Source organism: Scyliorhinus torazame, chromosome 17 (genome assembly GCF_047496885.1).
Source record: "Scyliorhinus torazame isolate Kashiwa2021f chromosome 17, sScyTor2.1, whole genome shotgun sequence".
Lineage (NCBI taxonomy): Eukaryota > Metazoa > Chordata > Chondrichthyes > Carcharhiniformes > Scyliorhinidae > Scyliorhinus > Scyliorhinus torazame.
The window spans coordinates 115,887,910-115,908,374 of record NC_092723.1 but is presented as its reverse complement, the minus strand read 5'-3'; the positions used below and the strand labels follow the sequence as shown (position 1 = coordinate 115,908,374).

At 47.2% G+C, this 20,465-nt stretch overlaps 1 protein-coding gene across 1 annotated transcript in view; it reads left to right on the top strand.

The window, feature by feature from the left end:
* rnf216 (ring finger protein 216) overlaps nt 1–20,465 on the top strand; it is a 227,576-nt gene that overhangs the window by 12,993 nt on the left and 194,118 nt on the right. The window contains exons 4-8 of the mRNA XM_072480929.1: nt 6,334–6,410; nt 8,804–8,894; nt 9,272–9,436; nt 18,158–18,272; nt 19,166–19,305. Coding sequence (XP_072337030.1) covers nt 6,334–6,410; nt 8,804–8,894; nt 9,272–9,436; nt 18,158–18,272; nt 19,166–19,305 — 588 coding nt within the window. The remainder of the gene's footprint in view (nt 1–6,333; nt 6,411–8,803; nt 8,895–9,271; nt 9,437–18,157; nt 18,273–19,165; nt 19,306–20,465) is intronic.

Here is a 20,465-nt window from a genome sequence, read left to right as displayed (position 1 = left end):
GGTGACACAACCACCAGGGGGCAACCCATATAAAAAGACAGGGCACACATGCTCTTTCTCTTCCCACAGGAGACCCAGGGGAAGATCTGAAGCATCACACCCGCCGCATGGATTAGAGCAGACTGGTTAGTTAGACTGAGTTACTATAGCAAGATTAGCAGGAGAGTCGAACTCAAGTAGGAGAATTGTTAACTGTTCAATAAATGTGTTAAACCTATCTCCAAGTCTGAACCTTCCTTTGTCAGAGTATACATCAAGGAAGCAGCTTATGCTACATGAAGAAGCATAACACAACAACGGAGAGAACGTGCAGACTCTTCACAAACAGTGACCCAAGCCGGGAATTGAACTTGGGACCGTGGCACTGTGAAGCAATAATGCTAACCACTGTGCTACCATGCCACCCATATCAACCTAGGCACTGAAAATGCCTGCGGGAAACCCAGCCCTTTCCACCAAGTCAAGTTCTCCTTCGTGACATAGGGGGGTCTTGTGTCAAAATTGGGAGAGTGTTCCCGCAGACTAGTTGAGCAACAGCCTGACATGGTCTTACTCATGGAATTAATCCTTATAGACAATGTCCCAGACACCACCATCGCCATTTCTGGGCATGTCTTATCCCATCAGTACAAACCAGCCAGAGGTGGCAGCACAGTGGTCAGGAAGGAGTTTCCCTGAGAGTCATCAACATTGACTCCGGCCTCCATGAAATCTCATGGCATTGGGTCAACCATGGGTAAGCAAACCTCCTACTGGTAACCACCTACCATCACCTCACTGGTACTCCTCCCATGTTGAACAGCTCTTGGAGGGAGCAGTGTGGATGGCAAGAACACAATGTAGTCTGGGCCAGGGATGTCAATGTCTGTCAGCGAGAGTTAGTCGGTAGCACCACTACTGACCGAGCTGGCTGAGCCTGAAAAGACATAGCTGCTGGACTGGCTCTGCGGCAGATGGTGACAAAAGTAACGAGGGAAAAAACTATTTAACCTTATCCTCCAGAATCTACCTGTTAAAATGCGTCTGTCCATGACAGTGTTGGCAGGAATAACGACTGCACAGTTTTTGTGGAGATAAAGTCCTGTCTTCACATTGAGAATACTCTCCATCCTGTTATGTGGCACTGTCACCGTGCTAAATAGGTAGGATAGATTTCAATGAGCTCCAGCAACTCAAATTGGGCATTTATGAGGGGCAGTGGCATCAGCAGCAGAAAACCTCATCTGTTTTTTCAAAAAATAAAATTCCAATTAAGGGGCCAATCCACTTGCCCTTTTGGTTGTGGAGCTGAGACCCATGCAGACATGGGGGGGAATGTGCAGACTCCACACTGACAGTGGAAAACCTCATCTGTAACCTTGTGGCCCAGCATATCCCCTACGCTACCGTTAACATCAAGCAGGGTATCAGCCCTGGTTCAATGAAGCGTGCAGGAGGGCATATCTGGAGAAGCACCTGGCACAGATAAAAATGAGTTGTCAACCTGGTGAAGCTACAACACAGGATTACCTGCAAGTCAAACAGCATATACAACATGTGAGATAGAGAGAAAGCTAAGCAATCCCACAACTAGCAAATCAGACCTCAGCTCAGCAGTCCTGGCACATCCAGTCTTGAATGGCGGTGGACGATTAGACTAAAAGGAGGAGGATGTTCTGCAAATATCCCCATTTTCAATAATGGAGGAGCCCTTTGTAACAATCCCAGAAATGCCGGGCGGATTGTCCATCTCGGCTTCCCCCTGAAGTCCCCAGCATCACTTGCCAACCTTCAGCAAATTCCATTCACTCCATGTGATTTCACAAAATGGCTCTCCATACTCCCAGAATGCCTTGATCCACTGCAATTCGCATTTCGCCGCATCCAGTCCACAGCAGACGCCATCTCCCTGGCCCTACACACATCCCTAGAGCATCTCGATAACAAGGACTCCTATATCACACTCCTATTTATTGACCACAGCTCCGCCTTCAACACCATAATCCCAGCCAAGGTCATATCAAAGCTCCAAAACCTCGGACTTGGCTTCTCAATCTGCAACTGGATCCTCGACTTTCTGACCCACAGACCACAATCACTAAGAATAAACAACACCACCACCTCCACAATATGAAAATGAAAATCACTTAAGCAGGGAGTCAGGAGGGCTAGAAGGGGTCATGAAAAGTCATTGGCAAATAGGGTTAAGGAAAATCCCAAGGCTTTTTACACTTACATAAAAAGCAAGAGGGTAGCCAGGGAAAGGGTTGGCCCACTGAAGGATAGGCAAGGGAATCTATGTGTGGAGCCAGAGGAAATGGGCGAGGTACTAAATGAATACTTTGCATCAGTATTCACCAAAGAGAAGGAATTGGTAGATGTTGAGTCTGGAGAAGGGGGTGTAGATAGCCTGGGTCACATTGTGATCCAAAAAGACGAGGTGTTGGGTGTCTTAAAAAATATTAAGGTAGATAAGTCCCCAGGGCCGGATGGGATCTACCCCAGAATACTGAAGGAGGCTGGAGAGGAAATTGCTGAGGCCTTGACAGAAATCTTTGGATCCTCGCTGTCTTCAGGGGATGTCCCGGAGGACTGGAGAATAGCCAATGTTGTTCCTCTGTTTAAGAAGGGTGGCAGGGATAATCCCGGGAACTACAGGCCGGTGAGCCTTACTTCAGTGGTAGGGAAATTACTGGAGAGAATTCTTCGAGACAGGATCTACTCCCATTTGGAAGCAAATGGACGTATTAGTGAGAGGCAGCACGGTTTTGTGAAGGGGAGGTCGTGTCTCACTAACTTGATCGAGTATTTCGAGGAGGTCACTAAGATGATTGATGCAGGTAGGGCAGTAGATGTTGTCTATATGGACTTCAGTAAGGCCTTTGACAAGGTCCCTCATGGTAGACTAGTACAAAAGGTGAAGTCACACGGGATCAGGGGTGAACTGGCAAGGTGGATACAGAACTGGCTAGGCCATAGAAGGCAGAGGGTAGCAATGGAGGGATGCTTTTCTAATTGGAGGGCTGTGACCAGTGGTGTTCCACAGGGATCAGTGCTGGGACCTTTGCTCTTTGTAGTATATATAAATGATTTGGAGGAAAATGTAACTGGTCTGATTAGTAAGTTTGCAGACGACACAAAGGTTGGTGGAATTGCGGATAGCGATGAGGACTGTCTGAGGATACAGCAGGATTTAGATTGTCTGGAGACTTGGGCGGAGAGATGGCAGATGGAGTTTAACCTGGACAAATGTGAGGTAATGCATTTTGGAAGGGCTAATGCAGGTAGGGAATATACAGTGAATGGTAGAACCCTCAAGAGTATTGAAAGTCAAAGAGATCTAGGAGTACAGGTCCACAGATCACTGAAAGGGGCTACACAGGTGGAGAAGGTAGTCAAGAAGGCATACGGCATGCTTGCCTTCATTGGCCGGGGCATTGAGTATAAGAATTGGCAAGTCATGTTGCAGCTGTATAGAACCTTAGTTAGGCCACACTTGGAGTATAGTGTTCAATTCTGGTCGCCACACTACCAGAAGGATGTGGAGGCTTTAGAGAGGGTGCAGAAGAGATTTACCAGAATGTTGCCTGGTATGGAGGGCATAAGCTATGAGGAGCGATTGAATAAACTCGGTTTGTTCTCACTGGAACGAAGGAGGTTGAGGGGCGACCTGATAGAGGTATACAAAATTATGAGGGGCATAGACAGAGTGGATAGTCAGAGGCTTTTCCCCAGGGTAGAGGGGTCAATTACTAGGGGGCATAGGTTTAAGGTGAGAGGGGCAAAGTTTAGAGTAGATGTACGAGGCAAGTTTTTTACGCAGAGGGTAGTGGGTGCCTGGAACTCACTACCGGAGGAGGTAGTGGAGGCAGGGACGATAGGGACATTTAAGGGGCATCTTGACAAATATATGAATAGGATGGGAATAGAAGGATACGGACCCAGGAAGTGTAGAAGATTGTAGTTTAGTCGGGCAGTATGGTCGGCACGGGCTTGGAGGGCCGAAGGGCCTGTTCCTGTGCTGTACATTTCTTTGTTCTTTGTTGTTCTCTGTTGTCACAAGTAGGCTTCAAATGAAGTTACTGTGAAAAGCCCTGTTACTGTGAGCAGCATAATCAAAGACCCCTCCCACCCGGCTTACTCAGTCTTCCAACTTCTTCCACCGGGCAGGAGATACAAAAGTCTGAGAACACGCACACGCATGAACAGATTCAAAAACAGCTGCTTCCCCGCTGTTACCAGACTCCTAACCGACCCTCTTATGGACTGACCTCATTAACACTACACCCCTGTAAGCTTCACCCGATGCCAGTGTTTATGTAGTTACATTGTGTACCTTGTGTTGCCCTATTATGTATTTTCTATTCTTTTCATGTACTTAATGATCTGTTCAACTGCTTGCAGAAAAATACTTTTCACTGGACCTTGGTACACGTGACAATAAACAAAATCCAATCTCATCCAAAGGCACTGGATACTGAAAAGGCTGTGGGCCGTGACAATATTCCAGCGAGAGCACAAACAATCTATGCTCCAGAACTAGTTGTGCCTCTAGCCAAGCTGTTCCAGTGCAGCTACAACATTTCCATCTACCTGAAAATGCGGAAAATTCCCCTGTTATGTCCTGTCCACAAAAAGCTGGATAAATCCAATCTGGCCAACTATGACCCCATTGCTCTACTCTCGATCTTTAGCAAATTGATGGAAGGTGTTGTCAACAGTGCCCTCAAGCAGCATTAACTCAACAGTAACCTGATCACTGATGCTCAGTTTGGGATCCGCCAGAGCCACTCTGCTCCTGACCTCCGTACAGCCTTAATTCAAACATGGACAACAAACTGAATTCTGAGGTGAAAGTGACTGCCCTTGTCAGGAAAGGTAGCATTTGACTGATTGTGGCATCAAGGAGTCCTAGGAGTACCGATAGGGAGGCCGATGTTCAGTTGTCAAAAACCATGTTTGATCAGATGGTCGATAAAGAACAAGAGCAGATGGTGGAGGTAGCGGATATCTTTAGTTCAAGAAAATTGGTTTAATGACAGCAGGAAGATTCAGAGATAAAGCCGCTGTATCAGAAAGCATATATGGAAATATAATCAGAGTATACCATAGTATTACTTCATTATTAATGTATTAATGAGAAAATGGAGACCATTACATATTCAAGCAGGTGAGAAAGTGCAGAGGTTCATTTAAGTGGTATTACCGGTGGGTTATAGACTGGAGGTTTTGGGGGTAGTGCATGAGGTTCCAGTAGGGGGTCGTTTGGGAGCAAGGAAAACTTGAGCAAAAATACAAAACAAATTTTATTGCCATGGATTGCATAAGGATGTAGTTGAATTTTGCCGTAGATGTCAGGGAATAGGAAAACCTCGAGCAGTATTCAAACCAGCACCGGTAATACTCATTACAGTATTTGAGAAACTTTTTAACTAGGGTCCTAACTGATTGTGTGAGATCCTGCCTAAAACAAAAAGTGGGAATCTGTATCTGTTGACCATAATGGATGTGTCCACTAGATTTCCGGAGGCCATTCCATTAAGAAATTATAGCTCAGAGGGTTGTAGAGGAGTTAACCAAATGTTTTTACTCGAGCTGAACTACCAAAAGAAATTAAATCAAAAGGGGATCCAATTTTATGTCAAAGTTATTCAAGGAAGTTGTGGGTAGTTTAGGAATAAAGCAATTTAATTCAACTGCGTATCATCCAGAATCACAAGGGGTGTTAGGAAGGTGGCATCAAATTTTAAAGACCACGTTGAAGATGTATAGTCAGGATTATCCAGAGCATTGGGATAAAGGAGTTTCATTTGCACTAATTGCAATTAGGGATGCACCTAATGAATCAGCCAAATTCCGTCCATTCAAACTGATTTTTGGTCAGGAGCTAAAAGGACCATTTAAATTGATCAAAGAGAAGTTGGTGAATCAGCTTTCAGAGACTATGTTGTTAGACTGTATGTCAAACTTTAGGGAGAGATTAACTACGACTGTTGGGGTTTGGTCTGGGATCGTAATATATATTGTAGGGTTTATTGTAGCAAAGGGACTGTAAAAATATCTAATTAAATCCTGCCTGTGGTCCATAATAAATAGACCATCTTAGAAGCTACAAGGGGTGACTAGTGATGAAAAAATGTCTGCCCCCCCTCCTAACTTTATGAGAATAATCTTCATCAAGAATTTGAATTTCCATGGCATTGGAATTACAGAGCGTTGCATCTGTTTGGTTCAAATGAGCAATAAAAATTCAGTTTAGTTTTGTGGATGGTAATTTCTTCACGTAAGTAATCAGCTAACCCAGATTTTGTTTATCTAACATGCAATTTTAATTTAGCTTGACTTTTCTTACAGGTAAATCTGTTTCCTGATATAGAAGAACAGTTTGTTGAAGAGCTGATTACGACAAATGAAATCTGGGATTTAAATGTGTAAGTATATTGTTGCAATTATCTGGAAATGAACAGAAAATGTGATGTGGCTTTGTGACCAATGGAAAATGGTGGTTAGTGGGGTCCCAAAAGTATAACCAATAATTTAAAACATTTCATGAACGTTCTATCGCTCTGTGTGACATTTCTGTTGTTGGTTCTCCCAAACAATGTCACCTCTGAAAGAGTTTTCTCAAAACACTGATTAGGACTATATCTGATGAGATTGAATTCTTGCAATCCTAGAGTAATACAGTGCAGAAGGAGGCTATTTGGCACATTGCTCATGTACCGCTTGTTTGTAGGAGCTAGACAATTAGTCTCACTTCCTGACTCTTCCATCATAACCCTGCAATTTTTTCCCCTTCAAGTATTTACCTATCTAATTCCCTTTTGATTTGATTTATTATTGTCACATGTATTAGTATACAGTGAAAAGTATTGTTTCTTGCATGCTATGCAGACAACACATACCGTACGTAGGGAAGGAAGGAGAGACTACAGAATGTAATGTTACAGTCATAGCTAGGGTGTAGAGAAAAGATAAACTTAATACGAGGTAGGTCCATTCAAAAGTCTGATGGCAGCAGGGAAGAAGCTGTTCTTGAGTCGGTTGGTACGTGACCTCAAACTTTTGTATCTTTTTCCTGACGGAAGAAGGTGGAAGAGAGTATGTCCGGGGTGCGGTGGGGTCCTTAATTATGCTGGCTGCCTTTCTGAGACAGCGGGAATTATAGAGTCAATGGATGGGAGGCTGGTTTGCGTAATGGACAGGGCTACATTCATGACCTTTTGTAGTTCCCTGCGGTCTTGGGCACAGGAGGCTCAATATCAGGCTGTGATACAACCAGAAAGAATGCTTTCAATGATGCTTCTGTAAAAGTTGGTGAGAGTCGTAGCTGACATGCCGAATTTCCTTAGTCTTCTGAGAAAGTAGAGGCGTTGGTGGGCTTTCTTAACTATACTGTTGGCATGGGGGGACCAGGACAGGCTGTTGGTGATCTGGGCACCTAAAAACTTGAAGCTGTCGACCCTTTCTACTTCGTTCCCATTGATGTAGACAGGGGCGTGTTCTCCTCTAGGCTTCCTGAAGTCGATGACAATCTCCTTCGTTTTGTTTACGTTGAGGGAGAGCTTATTGTCGTTGCACCAGTTCACCAGATTCTCTATCTCATTCCTGTACTCTGTCTCGTCATTGTTTGAAATCCGTACCACTACGGTGGTGTCATCAGCAAATTTGAAAGAATATGCTTCAGTCACCACTTGAGGAAATGCATCCCAGATCACAACAACATGCTGCTTAAGAAGAAAAAACAAATCCTCATGTTGTCACTTGTTCTTTTGCCTGCCACCTGAATGTCCTCTGGTTGCAACCTCTGCTGTGACTGTGAACTGCTTTTCCTTATCTATTTTATCAGAATCCTTCACGATTTTGAACATCACTATCAAATCTCCTCTTAACCTTTTCTGCTCAAAGGAGAACAACCCCAGCTTTTTCAGTCTCTTGATATAACTGAAGCCTTTAATCTCTGGTTCCATTCTAACAAATCTCTTCAATTTTCGTAAGGTCTTGACACCCTGCTTAAAGTGCAGTGCCCAGAATTTAATGCAGTACTCCAGTATTAGCTTTTCAAAAATATCCCTTTTCTTGATGTTTTATACAGGTAGTTCCCTTTTTCACCCAAGCTTTAACCAATGCTATTTACTAAGAAGTGCATGACAGAATCATAGGATGAGGGCCCGGTAGAGAAATCATGGGCTCTGATGCTTCTTCTGTTTCGGGGTCCAATTGCAGTTCAGAAAAAACTTTTATGTGTAATTTATTTTCAGAGAACAATCCCTTTCAATGCCACAATGGAGTCAGAACATGTTTTAAGAGACTCACATCTGTAACCAAAAAATAGGAATGATGTACCTGGAACTTATTGTGTTTTTCGTTGCCCTTCTGCCTCAAGTTGGAGAGCAATGGGGGTTCCAGGTATTTTCAGCGCCATAACATTTTCCTCAACTGCAAGAGTGCAGCAAAATAGCATAGCAGGAGTGCCACGCTCGTCAGAGCTGTTCTGGCAATCCCAGGGGAAGCCCCTTCCTGCTGAGCACAGGGATTTCAGGGGAATTATTTTTATAGACTACCATTGCATTTTCCTATAAGTTGGAGGGTTGGTGAAGTGAGTTGTTGAGGGAAGGATTTTAAGTTCTGTCGTGAAAGAAAATATCTGACATATATTTATCATGAATATATTTTGGCCCCTCCCCTTGCTTCTCATATACAGTGACTAAGCAAAGAGTACTGATGGATGATTCTGTGCCACTGTTCAACATGGATAGGAGGCTGCTTGGGAGTTAATAAGAATAAAATTTTGTACTAACATGTATTCCGCCCTTGTTTTCAGCTTGTGCAACCACCTCCTGGAAAATCCTGATTATCCGAAGAAAAATTTAATTTTCACACACAGCAGCAGTTTGCTGGAAAGTAATGAAGAGGTAACTTGGTTTATTCCTGCCATTCCATATGGAATGTTCTTTTATTGTAAATGCTTGAGGGAAATTGGGTTTAACTTGTGCTCTACAGCAAGTTTATCTCCTGCCACGGTATAGAGGGATTTGACACAGAGTGCCTAGCCTAAACTGTTCTGATTATGGGAATAGCCGGGAGAGAATGTGTCAGGTTAAGGAAAGCTATTGCAGTTTAGAATTGCATACCACTATTAATGGTTTTGAGTGGCGAGGAAGAAAGTAATTCCAAAATTCTAAATACCATTAGTGTGTTTGTGCCAGTTTTCCTCGAGTTACAAGATACTTTTCTGAACAATTCTTATGCACTAATGAATTTGTGCATGTGTATGTTTTCTATTGAACAGAAACCCAAACTGGATTTTTTTGACTTTTCAAAGCTTGCTCCTGTAAACCAGCAATGTTTTCTTCAGACTTCTGACCTCCTCATGGCAGATTTCAAAATGTTAAACAGTCAAGACATCAAATGGGCTTTACACGAGCTCAAGGGACACTATGCAATCACCCGCAAGGTTTGTACTGCCAGGTGCTTTTTCCTGGTTTTTATTTTCTCCTTTTAAGTTTATTTATTTTATTTGTTGATTATTTCTTCAATACATTTGCAAGTAAAGGATCAACTCCTGACATTCAGATGACAGTATTACAGATACGCAAACACTTATAATTTACACCGTCGTGTCCTGCAATTTACCTGGTCCGATATCAATGTGTGAAGCAGATGAAGTTCGGTTGTTGGAAAGTTTCTGCTAAGTATTCTAAAGCCAATGATCAGAAATGATGACGTTAGGTACGCAGTTGGAGGTTCATGATAACAACTTGTTGAAGTTGATTTTATCTGCCAAATTGGTTTATTTAATGCATTAGGAAAATACACAGCAGAAAAATGATTCATGTTTTATTAATTTTTAAAGTTTCATGGTGTACAAGTCACTCAAGCACATGGTGTGTGCACAAGACATGTGAAAATGGAGTGGACTACCCATTTCCACTCTTGTTAGTTGGGTGTTGCCCGACTATCACCTAAAACAGGTGAAATAATGGCAGACAAAAGACCATGAAGAATTAATTTTGATGCATGCTGCTGGGAAGTTTGGCTGGTTTTGAGCTTCTGTCATGGGCGTGTGCTAATCCAGTTCGTAGATGGGCCTTGCAGACCAAGGTTTCAGGAACAATATCTCTAGATCTGTACTCTTGAGTATTGATCCCAGCTGGGTCGACAGAGAAGAAGTACGATCGGTTTCATTGTCTTGGGCTGGGTTAAGAAAACATTGGGCTTTGTTTCCTGCTCTTTATTATTATCCAGTGGTCTGTGCCGGAAAAACATCTGCACCACAGCAACCATGTCTTCAGTAGCCTATGCTGTAAACATGTAAATCCCTTCCTTGACCTCGCTGCCAACCTACTTCTCTCCTTTAAACCACTTCTTAAAATCCACTTCTTCAATTTTTTGTTCACCTGTCATCGTGTATGTTTATCTGGCTCAATATCAATTTTTGTTCACTGGCTCTTATGAAATATCTTGAGACGTTTTATTACATGAAGGCACGATGGGTGTGCAAATTGTTAACACTTCTGGAAGTGGAGAGCAAGCAACAAAATTGAGTGAGGAAAAATGCAATGTTTTTTTTTTTTAAAAAAAAATTTTATTAGAGTTTTTCATAAAATATCAATAACAAAATGAGAAAGAAAAAAGAACCCAACAGGGTTAAGTACAAAACACAATCTAAAAAGCAACCCCCCAACCCCCCTGCTTTAGGTACGGGCCCCCCCCCCCCCCGTACCTAAATAATAAATTTACATTAACACCCCGACTTAAGACAACAGGTGTATACACCCCCTCAGACCCTTCCAGTGTAAATAACATAAACAAAAATAAAGTAAACCCCCACCCCCCGAGCTGCTGCTGCCATTGACCAATGTCTATCGTTCTGCCAGAAAGTCTAAGAACGGTTGCCACCGCCTAAAGAACCCTTGTACCGACCCTCTCAACGCGAATTTCACCCTCTCCAATTTAATGAACCCTGCCATATCGCTGATCCAGGATTCCATGCTTGGGGGCCTCGTATCTTTCCACTGAAGGAGAATCCTTCGCCGGGTGACCAGGGACGCAAAGGCCAGTATTCCGGCCTCTTTCGCCTCCTGCACTCCCGGCTCCTCCGCCACCCCAAATATTGCGAGCCCCCAGCCCGGTTTGACCCTGTATCCTACCACCCTCGACACCGTCCTCGCTACGCCCTTCCAAAATTCCTCCAGCGCTGGGTATGCCCAGAACATATGGGTGTGATTTGCTGGGCTCCCTGAGGACCTAACACACCTGTCCTCACCCCCAAAGAACCTGCTCATCCTTGTCCCGGTCATGTGTGCCCTGTGCAGCACCTTAAACAGTATGAGGCTGAGCCTCGCGCATGAAGAGGAAGAGTTCACCCTCCCTAGGGCATCTGCCCACGTCCCCTCTTCGATCTCCTCTCCCAACTCCTCCTCCCACTTACCTTTCAACTCCTCCACCGAGGCCTCCTCCTCCTCCTGCATCACCTGGTAAGTTTCCGAGACCTTTCCCCCCCCCCCCCCCCGAGAGCACCCTGTCCTGTACTGTGTGTGGCAGTAGCCGTGGGAATTCCACCACCTGCCGTCTGGCAAACGCCCTTACCTGTAAGTACCTGAAGGTGTTCCCCGGGGGGAGCCCGTACTTCTCCTCCAGCTCACCCAAGCTCGCGAACTTCCCGTCCACAAACAGGTCCCCCAACCTTCGTATGCCTGCCCTGTGCCACCCCGAAAACCCTCCACCTGTTCTTCCTGGGGCGAACCGGTGGTTCCCCCGTAATGGGGTCCACGCCGAGGCCCTAACTTCCCCCATATGCCACTTCCACTGCCCCCAAATTTTGAGGGCCGCCACCACCACCGGGCTCGTGGTATACCTCCTTAGAGGGAGCGGCAGCGGCGCCATTGCCAGCGCCCCCAGACTCGTACCCACACAGGACGCCGTCTCCAGCCTCTTCCATGCAGCCCCCTCCCCCTCCATCACCCACTTGCGCACCATTGTCGCATTGGCGGCCCAGTAGTACCCACAGAGGTTGGGCAGCGCCAGCCCCCCCCTATCTCTACTCCGCTCCCGGAACACCCTTCTCACCCTCGGAGCCCCTCGCGCCCACACAAACCCCATTATACTCCTGTTAACCCGCCTGAAAAAAGCCTTCGGGATAAACACGGGGAGGCACTGGAACAGGAACAAAAACCTTGGGAGCACCGTCATTTTGGTTGACTGCACCCTACCCGCCAGGGACAGCGGCAACGCGTCCCACCTCTTGAACTCCTCCTCCATTTGCTCCACCAGCCTCGTGAAATTAAGTCTATGGAGGGCCCCCCAGCTCATGGCCACCTGGACCCCCAAATATCTGAAACTCCTCTCCACCCTTTTTAGTGGGAGCTCGCCAATCCCCCTCTCCTGGTCCCCTGGCTGAACTACAAACAGCTCGCTCTTCCCCATATTGAGCTTGCACCCCGAAAAGTCCCCGAATTCCCTGAGCATCCTCATTACCTCTGCCATTCCTCCCACCGGGTCCGACACATACAGCAGCAGGTCGTCCGCATAAAGCGACACCCTATGCTCCTCTCCACCCCGCACCAGCCCCCTCCAGTTCCTCGACTCAGTGCCATAGCCAGGGGTTCAATCGCCAGTGCGAAGAGCAGGGGGGACAGGGGACACCCCTGTCTCGTCCCTCGGTGCAACCGAAAGTACTCGGACCTCCTCCTATTTGTGGCCACACTCGCCATCGGGACCTCATACAACAGCCTAACCCACCTGACAAACCCATCCCCAAACCCGAACCTCTTCAGCACCTCCCACAGGTACCCCCACTCTACCCTATCGAAGGCCTTCTCAGCGTCCATCGCCACCACTATCTCCGCCTCCCCCTCCCTCGCCGGCATCATGATAACGTTCAAAAGCCTCCGCACATTCGCGTTCAACTGTCTCCCCTTCACAAACCCCGTCTGGTCTTCATGGATGATCTGCGGCACACAATCCTCAATCCTCGTGGCTAAGACCTTCGCCAGCGCCTTGGCATCTACATTTAGCAAGGAAATGGGTCTGTAAGACCCACATTGCAGGGGATCCTTGTCCCGCTTCAGGATCAAGGAGATCAGTGCCCGGGACATCGTCTGGGGTAAAGCCCCCCCCTCCCTTGCCTCATTAAAGGTCCTAACTAACAGCGGGCCCAACACGTCCATATATTTTTTATAGAACTCGACCGGGAAACCGTCTGGCCCCGGTGCCTTCCCCGCCTGCATGCTTTCTATCCCTTTGATCAGCTCCTCCGGCCCAATCGGGGCCCCCAGTCCCGCCACCAGTCCCTCTTCCGCCTTTGGAAACCTCAATTGATCCAGGAAACGGCCCATCCCTCCCTCCTCCCGTGGGGGCTCGGATCGGTACAATTCCTCGTAGAAGTCCCTGAAGACCCCATTGATGCCAACCCCACTCCGCACCACGCTCCCTCCCCTGTCCTTAACTCCCCCGATCGCCCTAGCTGCGTCCCGCTTCCGAAGCTGATGTGCCAGCCACCGGCTTGCCTTTTCCCCATACTCATAGACCGCCCCCTGGGCCTTCCTCCACTGCACCTCCGCCTTCCTGGTGGTCACCAGGTCGAATTCGGCCTGGAGGCTGCGCCTCTTCCTCAACAATCCTTCCTCAGGTTCTCCCGCATACCTCCTGTCTACCCTCACCATCTCCCCCACCAGCCTCTCCCTCTCCCCCCGCTCCCTCCGCTCCTTTTGGGCCCTGATGGAGATCAGCTCTCCCCTCACCACCGCCTTCAGTGCCTCCCATACCATCCCCACTCGGACCTCCCCGTTGTCGTTGGTCTCCAAGTACCTCTCTATGCTTCCTCGGACCCGCTCGCTCACCTCCTCGTCCGCCAACAGCCCCACCTCCAAGCGCCACAGCGGGCACTGGTCCCTCTCCTCCCCCATCTCCAAGTCCACCCAATGCGGGGCGTGGTCCGAAATGGCTATTGCCGAATACTCGGTATCCTCTACTCTCGCTATCAGCGCCCTACTCAAAATGAAAAAGTCGATTCGAGAATAAGCCTTATGGACATGTGAGAAGAATGAAAATTCCCTAGCCCCCGGCCTTGCAAATCTCCAAGGGTCCACCCCTCCCATTTGGTCCATAAATCCCCTCAACACTCTAGCCGCTGCCGGCTTCCTACCCGTCCTAGACCTGGAGCGATTCAGTGCAGGATCCAACACCGTGTTAAAGTTTTCCCCCCATTATCAGGCCCCCCACTTCCAAGTCTAGGATCCGACCCAACATACGCCGCATAAAACCCGCATCGTCCCAGTTCGGAGCATACACATTGACCAGTACCACCCTCTCTCCCTGCAACTTCCCACTTACCATTATGTACCTACCGCCATTATCTGCCACAATGCTCGACGCCTCGAATAACACCTTCTTTCCCATCAAGATCGCCACCCCTCGATTTTTGGCATCTGGCCCCGATTGAAACACCTGACCTACCCACCCTTTCCTCAATCTTACCTGGTCTGCCACCTTCAGGTGTGTCTCCTGGAGCATAACCACACCCGCCTTGAGCCCCTTCAGGTGCGCGAACACGCGGGCCCGCTTAACCGGCCCCTTCAGTCCCCTTACATTCTAGGTTATCAGCCGGATCAGGGGGCTACCCGCCCCCCTCCCCCGCCAACTAGCCATGACCCCCTCCTCGGCCAGCCACGCGCCTGCACCCCACACCGGCCCGTTCCCCACAGCGGCATACCCCTGTCTCGACCCACCCTACTCGCTCCAGCTCCTCCTTGATCTTAGCAGCAGCAACTCGATTCCCCCCCCCCCCCCCGGCTAGGACCCATCCTAGCTGGTTTACTCCCCCCATTGCACTTCCGCAAGTCAGCTGACTCCTGCTGACCTCGGCCACTCCCGCCTCCCCTTCGACTCCTCCCATTGTGTGGCACACCCTCCTCTCTCGCTCCCCATTCACAGGCTCTCCCCCGTTCTAAGCGCGGGAAACAATCCTCGCTCTTCCCCCCCCCCCCCCCCCCCCCCCCAGTCTTTGGCGCGGGAAAAAAAATCCCGTGCTCTCCACCTACTGGGCCCCGCCACCAACCAAAACAGTGCCCAACCCGCCCCATCCACCCTCCCCAACCCGAAAGAGAAAAACACAAAGAAAAAGAAACCCAAAACAATGCAAAGGCCCCCCCCTCCCCGAACCAAAAATAGGCATAACATATCCACCGCAGTCCCCAATCGCCCATCCCGACCCTCAGTCTGTGTCCAGCTTCTCGGCCTGAACAAAGGCCCACGCCTCCTCCGGAGACTCAAAATAATGGTGCCGGTCCTTGTAGGTAACCCGCAATCGCGCCATCTGCAACATGCCAAACTTCACCCCCTTCCTGTGCAGCACCGCCTTCGCTCGATTGTACCCGGCCCTCCTCTTCGCCACCTCCGCACTCCAGTCCTGATATATCCGGACCTCCGCGTTCTCCCACCTGCTGCTCCTCTCCTTGGCCCACCTGAGCACACACTCCCGATCGACGAACCGATGGAACCGCACCAGCACCGCCCGCGGAGGCTCATTAGCCTTGGGCCTCCTCGCCAACACTCTATGGGCCCCTTCCAGCTCCAGGGGCCCCTGGAAGGACCCCGCTCCCATCAGCGAGTTTAACATGGTGACCACATAGGCCCCCACGTCCGGCCCCTCCAGCCCCTCCGGGAGGCCCAGAATCCGCAGATTCTTCCGCCTCGACCGATTCTCCATCTCCTCGAACCGCTCCTGCCATTTCTTGTGGAGTGCCTCGTGCGCCTCCACCTTTACCGCCAGGACTAAGATCTCGTCCCCATTGTCAGAGATCTTTTGTTGAGCCTCTCGGATCGCCACCCCCTGGGCCGTCTGTGTCTCCCAGCTTATCAATAGAAGCCTTCATCGGCTCTAGCAGGTCCTTTTTAATCTCTCTTGAGGCAGCGCTGGATACCCTCCTGTTGCTCCTCCGCCCACTGCCTCCACGCTGCCTGGTCTCCGCCCGCCGCCATTTTGTCCTTCTTCCCTCCCTTCTTCTGGTCCACCACCACCTTTTTGTCACCCCGCTCCTAGTTAAAGCCATATACTGACGGGGAACTATTATTAACACCTTCCCACACCGGGAAAGTCGAAAAAGTGCCCTTGGGGGCCCTGAAAAGAGCCCAAAAGTCTCGAGAGGGAATCCTTTTGGCAGTGTTCGCTTCACCAATCTGCCCCAAAATGTCTGTGGAAACTCCTGAAAAAGGTCTAAGTGTCCATTCCAGACGGGAGCTGCCGAATGCGTGACCTACTCCTCCATGGCCGCGACCGGAAGCCTCGTCCCCGCTTCTTCAGTGGCCTTGGTGAGATCTTTTCACAGTTGTTCCCTCTGCTGTTAGAATTCACTTTTGATAAAGGTCCTCAGGCTTTTGATAAAGGTCCTCAGGTCAGTTTGCAGCTTTAAGCTTGCCCTTCCCCCGCTTGCATGCTGGAAGGGGCCCTGTTTATCCTGTTGCAGCCAAATCTTTTACTGTTTCTGCCGGGTTTGGTAGCCAAAAGACATAACATTCCTGGGGGACACTGTCAGGGGAGTGTTGCAGTCTTCTTGCCACACCGGGAAATGTCAAACAAATGCCGTGGGGGCCCTGTAAAAGAGCCCAAAAGTCCGTTCCAAGTGGGAGCTACCGAATATGCGACCTAGCTCTGCATAACCGCACCCGGAAGTCGGAAAAATGCAATGTTTTGCAACATCAAACGGTTGCAGCACTCCATTCTTGTTGCTAGATATCGATTGTGTCCTTTAATCTCTCAATAGTACAATCGAGAGGTTGAAGTGAAGACTGAATTGTGAAAGGGGCAGCATGGTGGTTCAGTGGTAGGCACTACTGCCTCACAGCGCTGAGGATCCCGGATCAATCCGACCCTGGGTCACTGTTCGTGTGGAGTTTGCACATTCTCCCCGTGTCTGTGTGGGTCTCACCCCCACAACCCAAAAAGATGTGCAGGTTAGGTGGAATAGCCACCCTAAATTGCCCCTTAATTAGGAAAAAAAGAATTGGGTACTCTAAATTTATTTTAAAAAAGACAACTGTGAAAGAAGAGTAAGTGTCAGTAGTGTTGGACCCAAAATTTGTTCCCTAACTTGTTCTAGCCTCTCTAAATGATGGAAGCGGTATGTTTGCACCTTGAGTTCACTGTAGCTGGGAAGATAATTCATGTGACTGTATGTTCTTGGTTCTTAGCCTGGGATCCTTCTGCTAGTTGATTTACACAAGTAATACTCTTAATGCCTACATAAAAGCAAGCAGAGGTCACTCGAACAAAATGATTGACATGCCACAGCCTTCCAGTTTCACATAATGCATTAATCTCTGTGAATGTAACTTCGTTTTTTTAAAAAAGTTTTTACTTTCATTTGAATAGACTACAAAACTAATCGTTGTTGCTCCCAACAATACTTTTGGTGATTGGCAACAAGATAAATGCTACTATTTGTAATTTGAGGAGCACATTAAGTAAACTTAGTTTTAACATTTTGAAGGCATTAATGCAGAAACAGCAATAGCCATGGCAGGGTAAAAGCCTCATATGAATTCCTTCCATTTAGAAATGAAATTGCACTTAACTAGTTAACCATAGCGGTGGGGGCGGCACGGTGGCGCAGTGGTTAGCACTGCTGCATCACTGCGCCGAGGTCACAGGTTCGAGCCCGACCCCGGGTCACTACGTGTGGAACTTGCACGTTCTCCCTGTGTTTGCGTGGGTTTCCTCCGGGTGCTCCAGTTTCCTCCCACAGTCCAAAGATGTGCAGGATATGTGGATTGGCCATGCTAAATTGCCCCTTAGTGTCCAAAAAAAGGGAAGGTGGGGTTACGGGGATCGGGTAGAGGCATGGGTTTAAGTAGGGTTGCACTTTCCAAGGGCTGGTGCAGACTCGATAGGCTGAATGGCTCATTCTGCACTATAAATTTTATGAAATTATTTTACGAAACCCAAAAATATGCAGGGTAGGTGGATTGGCCATGCTAAATTGCCTCTTAATTGGAAAAAATAATTAGATACTCGAAAACCATAGCGTAAGGAGCTTCAGGGTGCCTGCTTTTCCGCTTTAATTTGTTTATTAACTTTTTAATTTACAAATGACAAATCTGAAGACCAACTGTTTTTGTTCTATGACCTGTATACTGTGACTGCTGTTTTATTGTGTTCCTGCTGCTTGTTTTGTAGGCCTTATCAGATGCAATTAAGCAGTGGCAGGAAAACTCGCCACAATCCAGTCAGAAAAAGAGCAGACGGAAAGAAATGAGCTCATCTAATTCAATAAGTTTCAAATTTGAACAAGGTATGGAATGAAAGCTGCTACTGTCTGGAACACCCATGCTATAGGTCCTGACAGTTTGGATTAATGTTCCTTGAAATAGTAACATCTAATTTAGCCATAATTTTTAAGTGCTCGTTGTTACAGTTAAGTGAATGGGATAGGCTCCAATTCCATTTGTAGTTTCTTTGAGTAATTCGGAAAAACAATCTGTCTCGCCTTGCCGCAAGCATGCCAAGTACTGTGGATGGGTGTTAATATGCACCATGTATTACACCGAATATTCTGAATGTGTTGCATGTTTATGTGTATTAAAGCATTCACATCTCCCAGTACATGTCCAAAAAATAATAATATTCACATATAGCCTGTTCTTAAGGTTGTTCAGAATGGAACGTTGGCAGTGACATTGAACAGCTTGAATAACCACAGATTATTTACATCTTTTCTCTTCCTTGCGGGGTTTGTCATAATGACTCTTGTGTTGAAAAACCAAGGTAACACTTTGTTAACAGTCTGGATGAAGCTGCCCAGCAGTCTGGGTAAAGCTGCCTGCTAACATATGGAAATGTGTCCTTTTATTGTGCTTGGCAACCTTCGTGCTGCTGTGGACTTTGTTTTAATCCCACTCATTGGAAACAGTTTAAAGTCTTCTAAGAACACCATTATAATGAAAACCAGATAGTGTTGCCGTAATATCTCTGATTACGCCATGAGATTGTACCTTCACTGAAGTTAAGTGTTTCAGTATGATCTTAAACATTTGCTTTGTATGCCTCATTCATTTGAAACCATTTAAATGTAAAATTTTGCCTGTCTGTAAGAAATAGAACCAAAAATATGTCCTTCATTTTTGCACTGCTGGAGGTTTAAACTTGGGAACTTCTTATTCTAGCTGTGTATTGCATTTTTCTCAGGTGCCTTTAAAATAGAGAGACAGATGCGCTTTCTAGAAAACAAAAGACGACACTGGAGATCGTATGACCAGGATGGCCTTCATCCACTAGTGCGACAAGAACTGGAGTTCTTCCATCAGAAGATGAAAGAGATGGAAGAGGTGAATGACATGTTTAGAAGGAGAATGTGAGCTTGGGAGATTATACCAATGGAAATTCCCAGGCCTTGACGGTTTATCTCAAGTGATCAGATTTAAATATTTTGTGGGCGGAATTCTGTTTCCTTCAGTGTCTTCTACCTAGATGAAAGGCTTTGGCCTGCCTTTTGTTATTGGTGATGAGAGGAACATTTCTGATCATCTCAGATGAACAAGACGCTTCACCTGGATACAAGATGTTCAGGAAAGATTGAGGATAAATAGGCCAGTACTGAATAAGGAGAATGTTGCAGGATTGGAGAGAGTGGATTAGAGTTGAGAAACAATAGAGGTGTCATCACACTGAGTATGTTCTATACGCTACCAACTAGTACAGAGAAGTATAGAAGAGCACATTTGTCAGGAATTTGCAGAGATGTGCAGGAATGATGGAGTAGTGATAATGTGGTCTTTAGTTATATTAATATAGACTGGGATGGTAATAGTGTGAAAAACTGAGAGGTACAAGAGTTCCTGAACTGGCTTCAGGAGAATTTTCTTGACCAATATATTTCCAGCCCACTGAGGAAGGAGGCATTGCTGGACCTAGTTCTAGGCGGCACATTGGTTAGCACTGCTGCCTCACAGTGCCAGGGACCAGGTTTGAATTCCGGCCTTGGGAGGAGTTTTTACTTTCTACCTGTGTCTGCGTGGGTTTCCTCCGGGTGCTCCGATTTCCTCCCACAGTCCAAAGCTGTGTAGATTAGGTGGATTAGCCATGATAAAATTGCCCTTTAGTGTTCAAAGGTGTGCAAGGTAGGGGGATAGGGTGGGTGGGTGGTCTTGGAGTACTCTTTCAGAGGGTCAGTGCAGACTCAATGGGCCAAATGGCTGCCTTTTGCATTGCAGGGATTCTGTGGTTCTATGGAAGATGAGGTGGCTCAGGTGTCAGTTGGGAACATGTACAGTGATCATGGTATCATAAGGTTTAGATTAACTTATTTGGAAAAGCACAAGGAACAATCCAGAATAAAAATAGTTAATTGGGGGCGGGCCAATTTAAGTGGGTAAAGTGGAATTGAATATTTGCGGGCAAAACTGCAATGGAGAAATTGGCTGCCTTTAAAGCACAGGTTCGGGTACCTTTGTTGTACATTCCCAGGAGGGGAACATTGGGGGTGGGC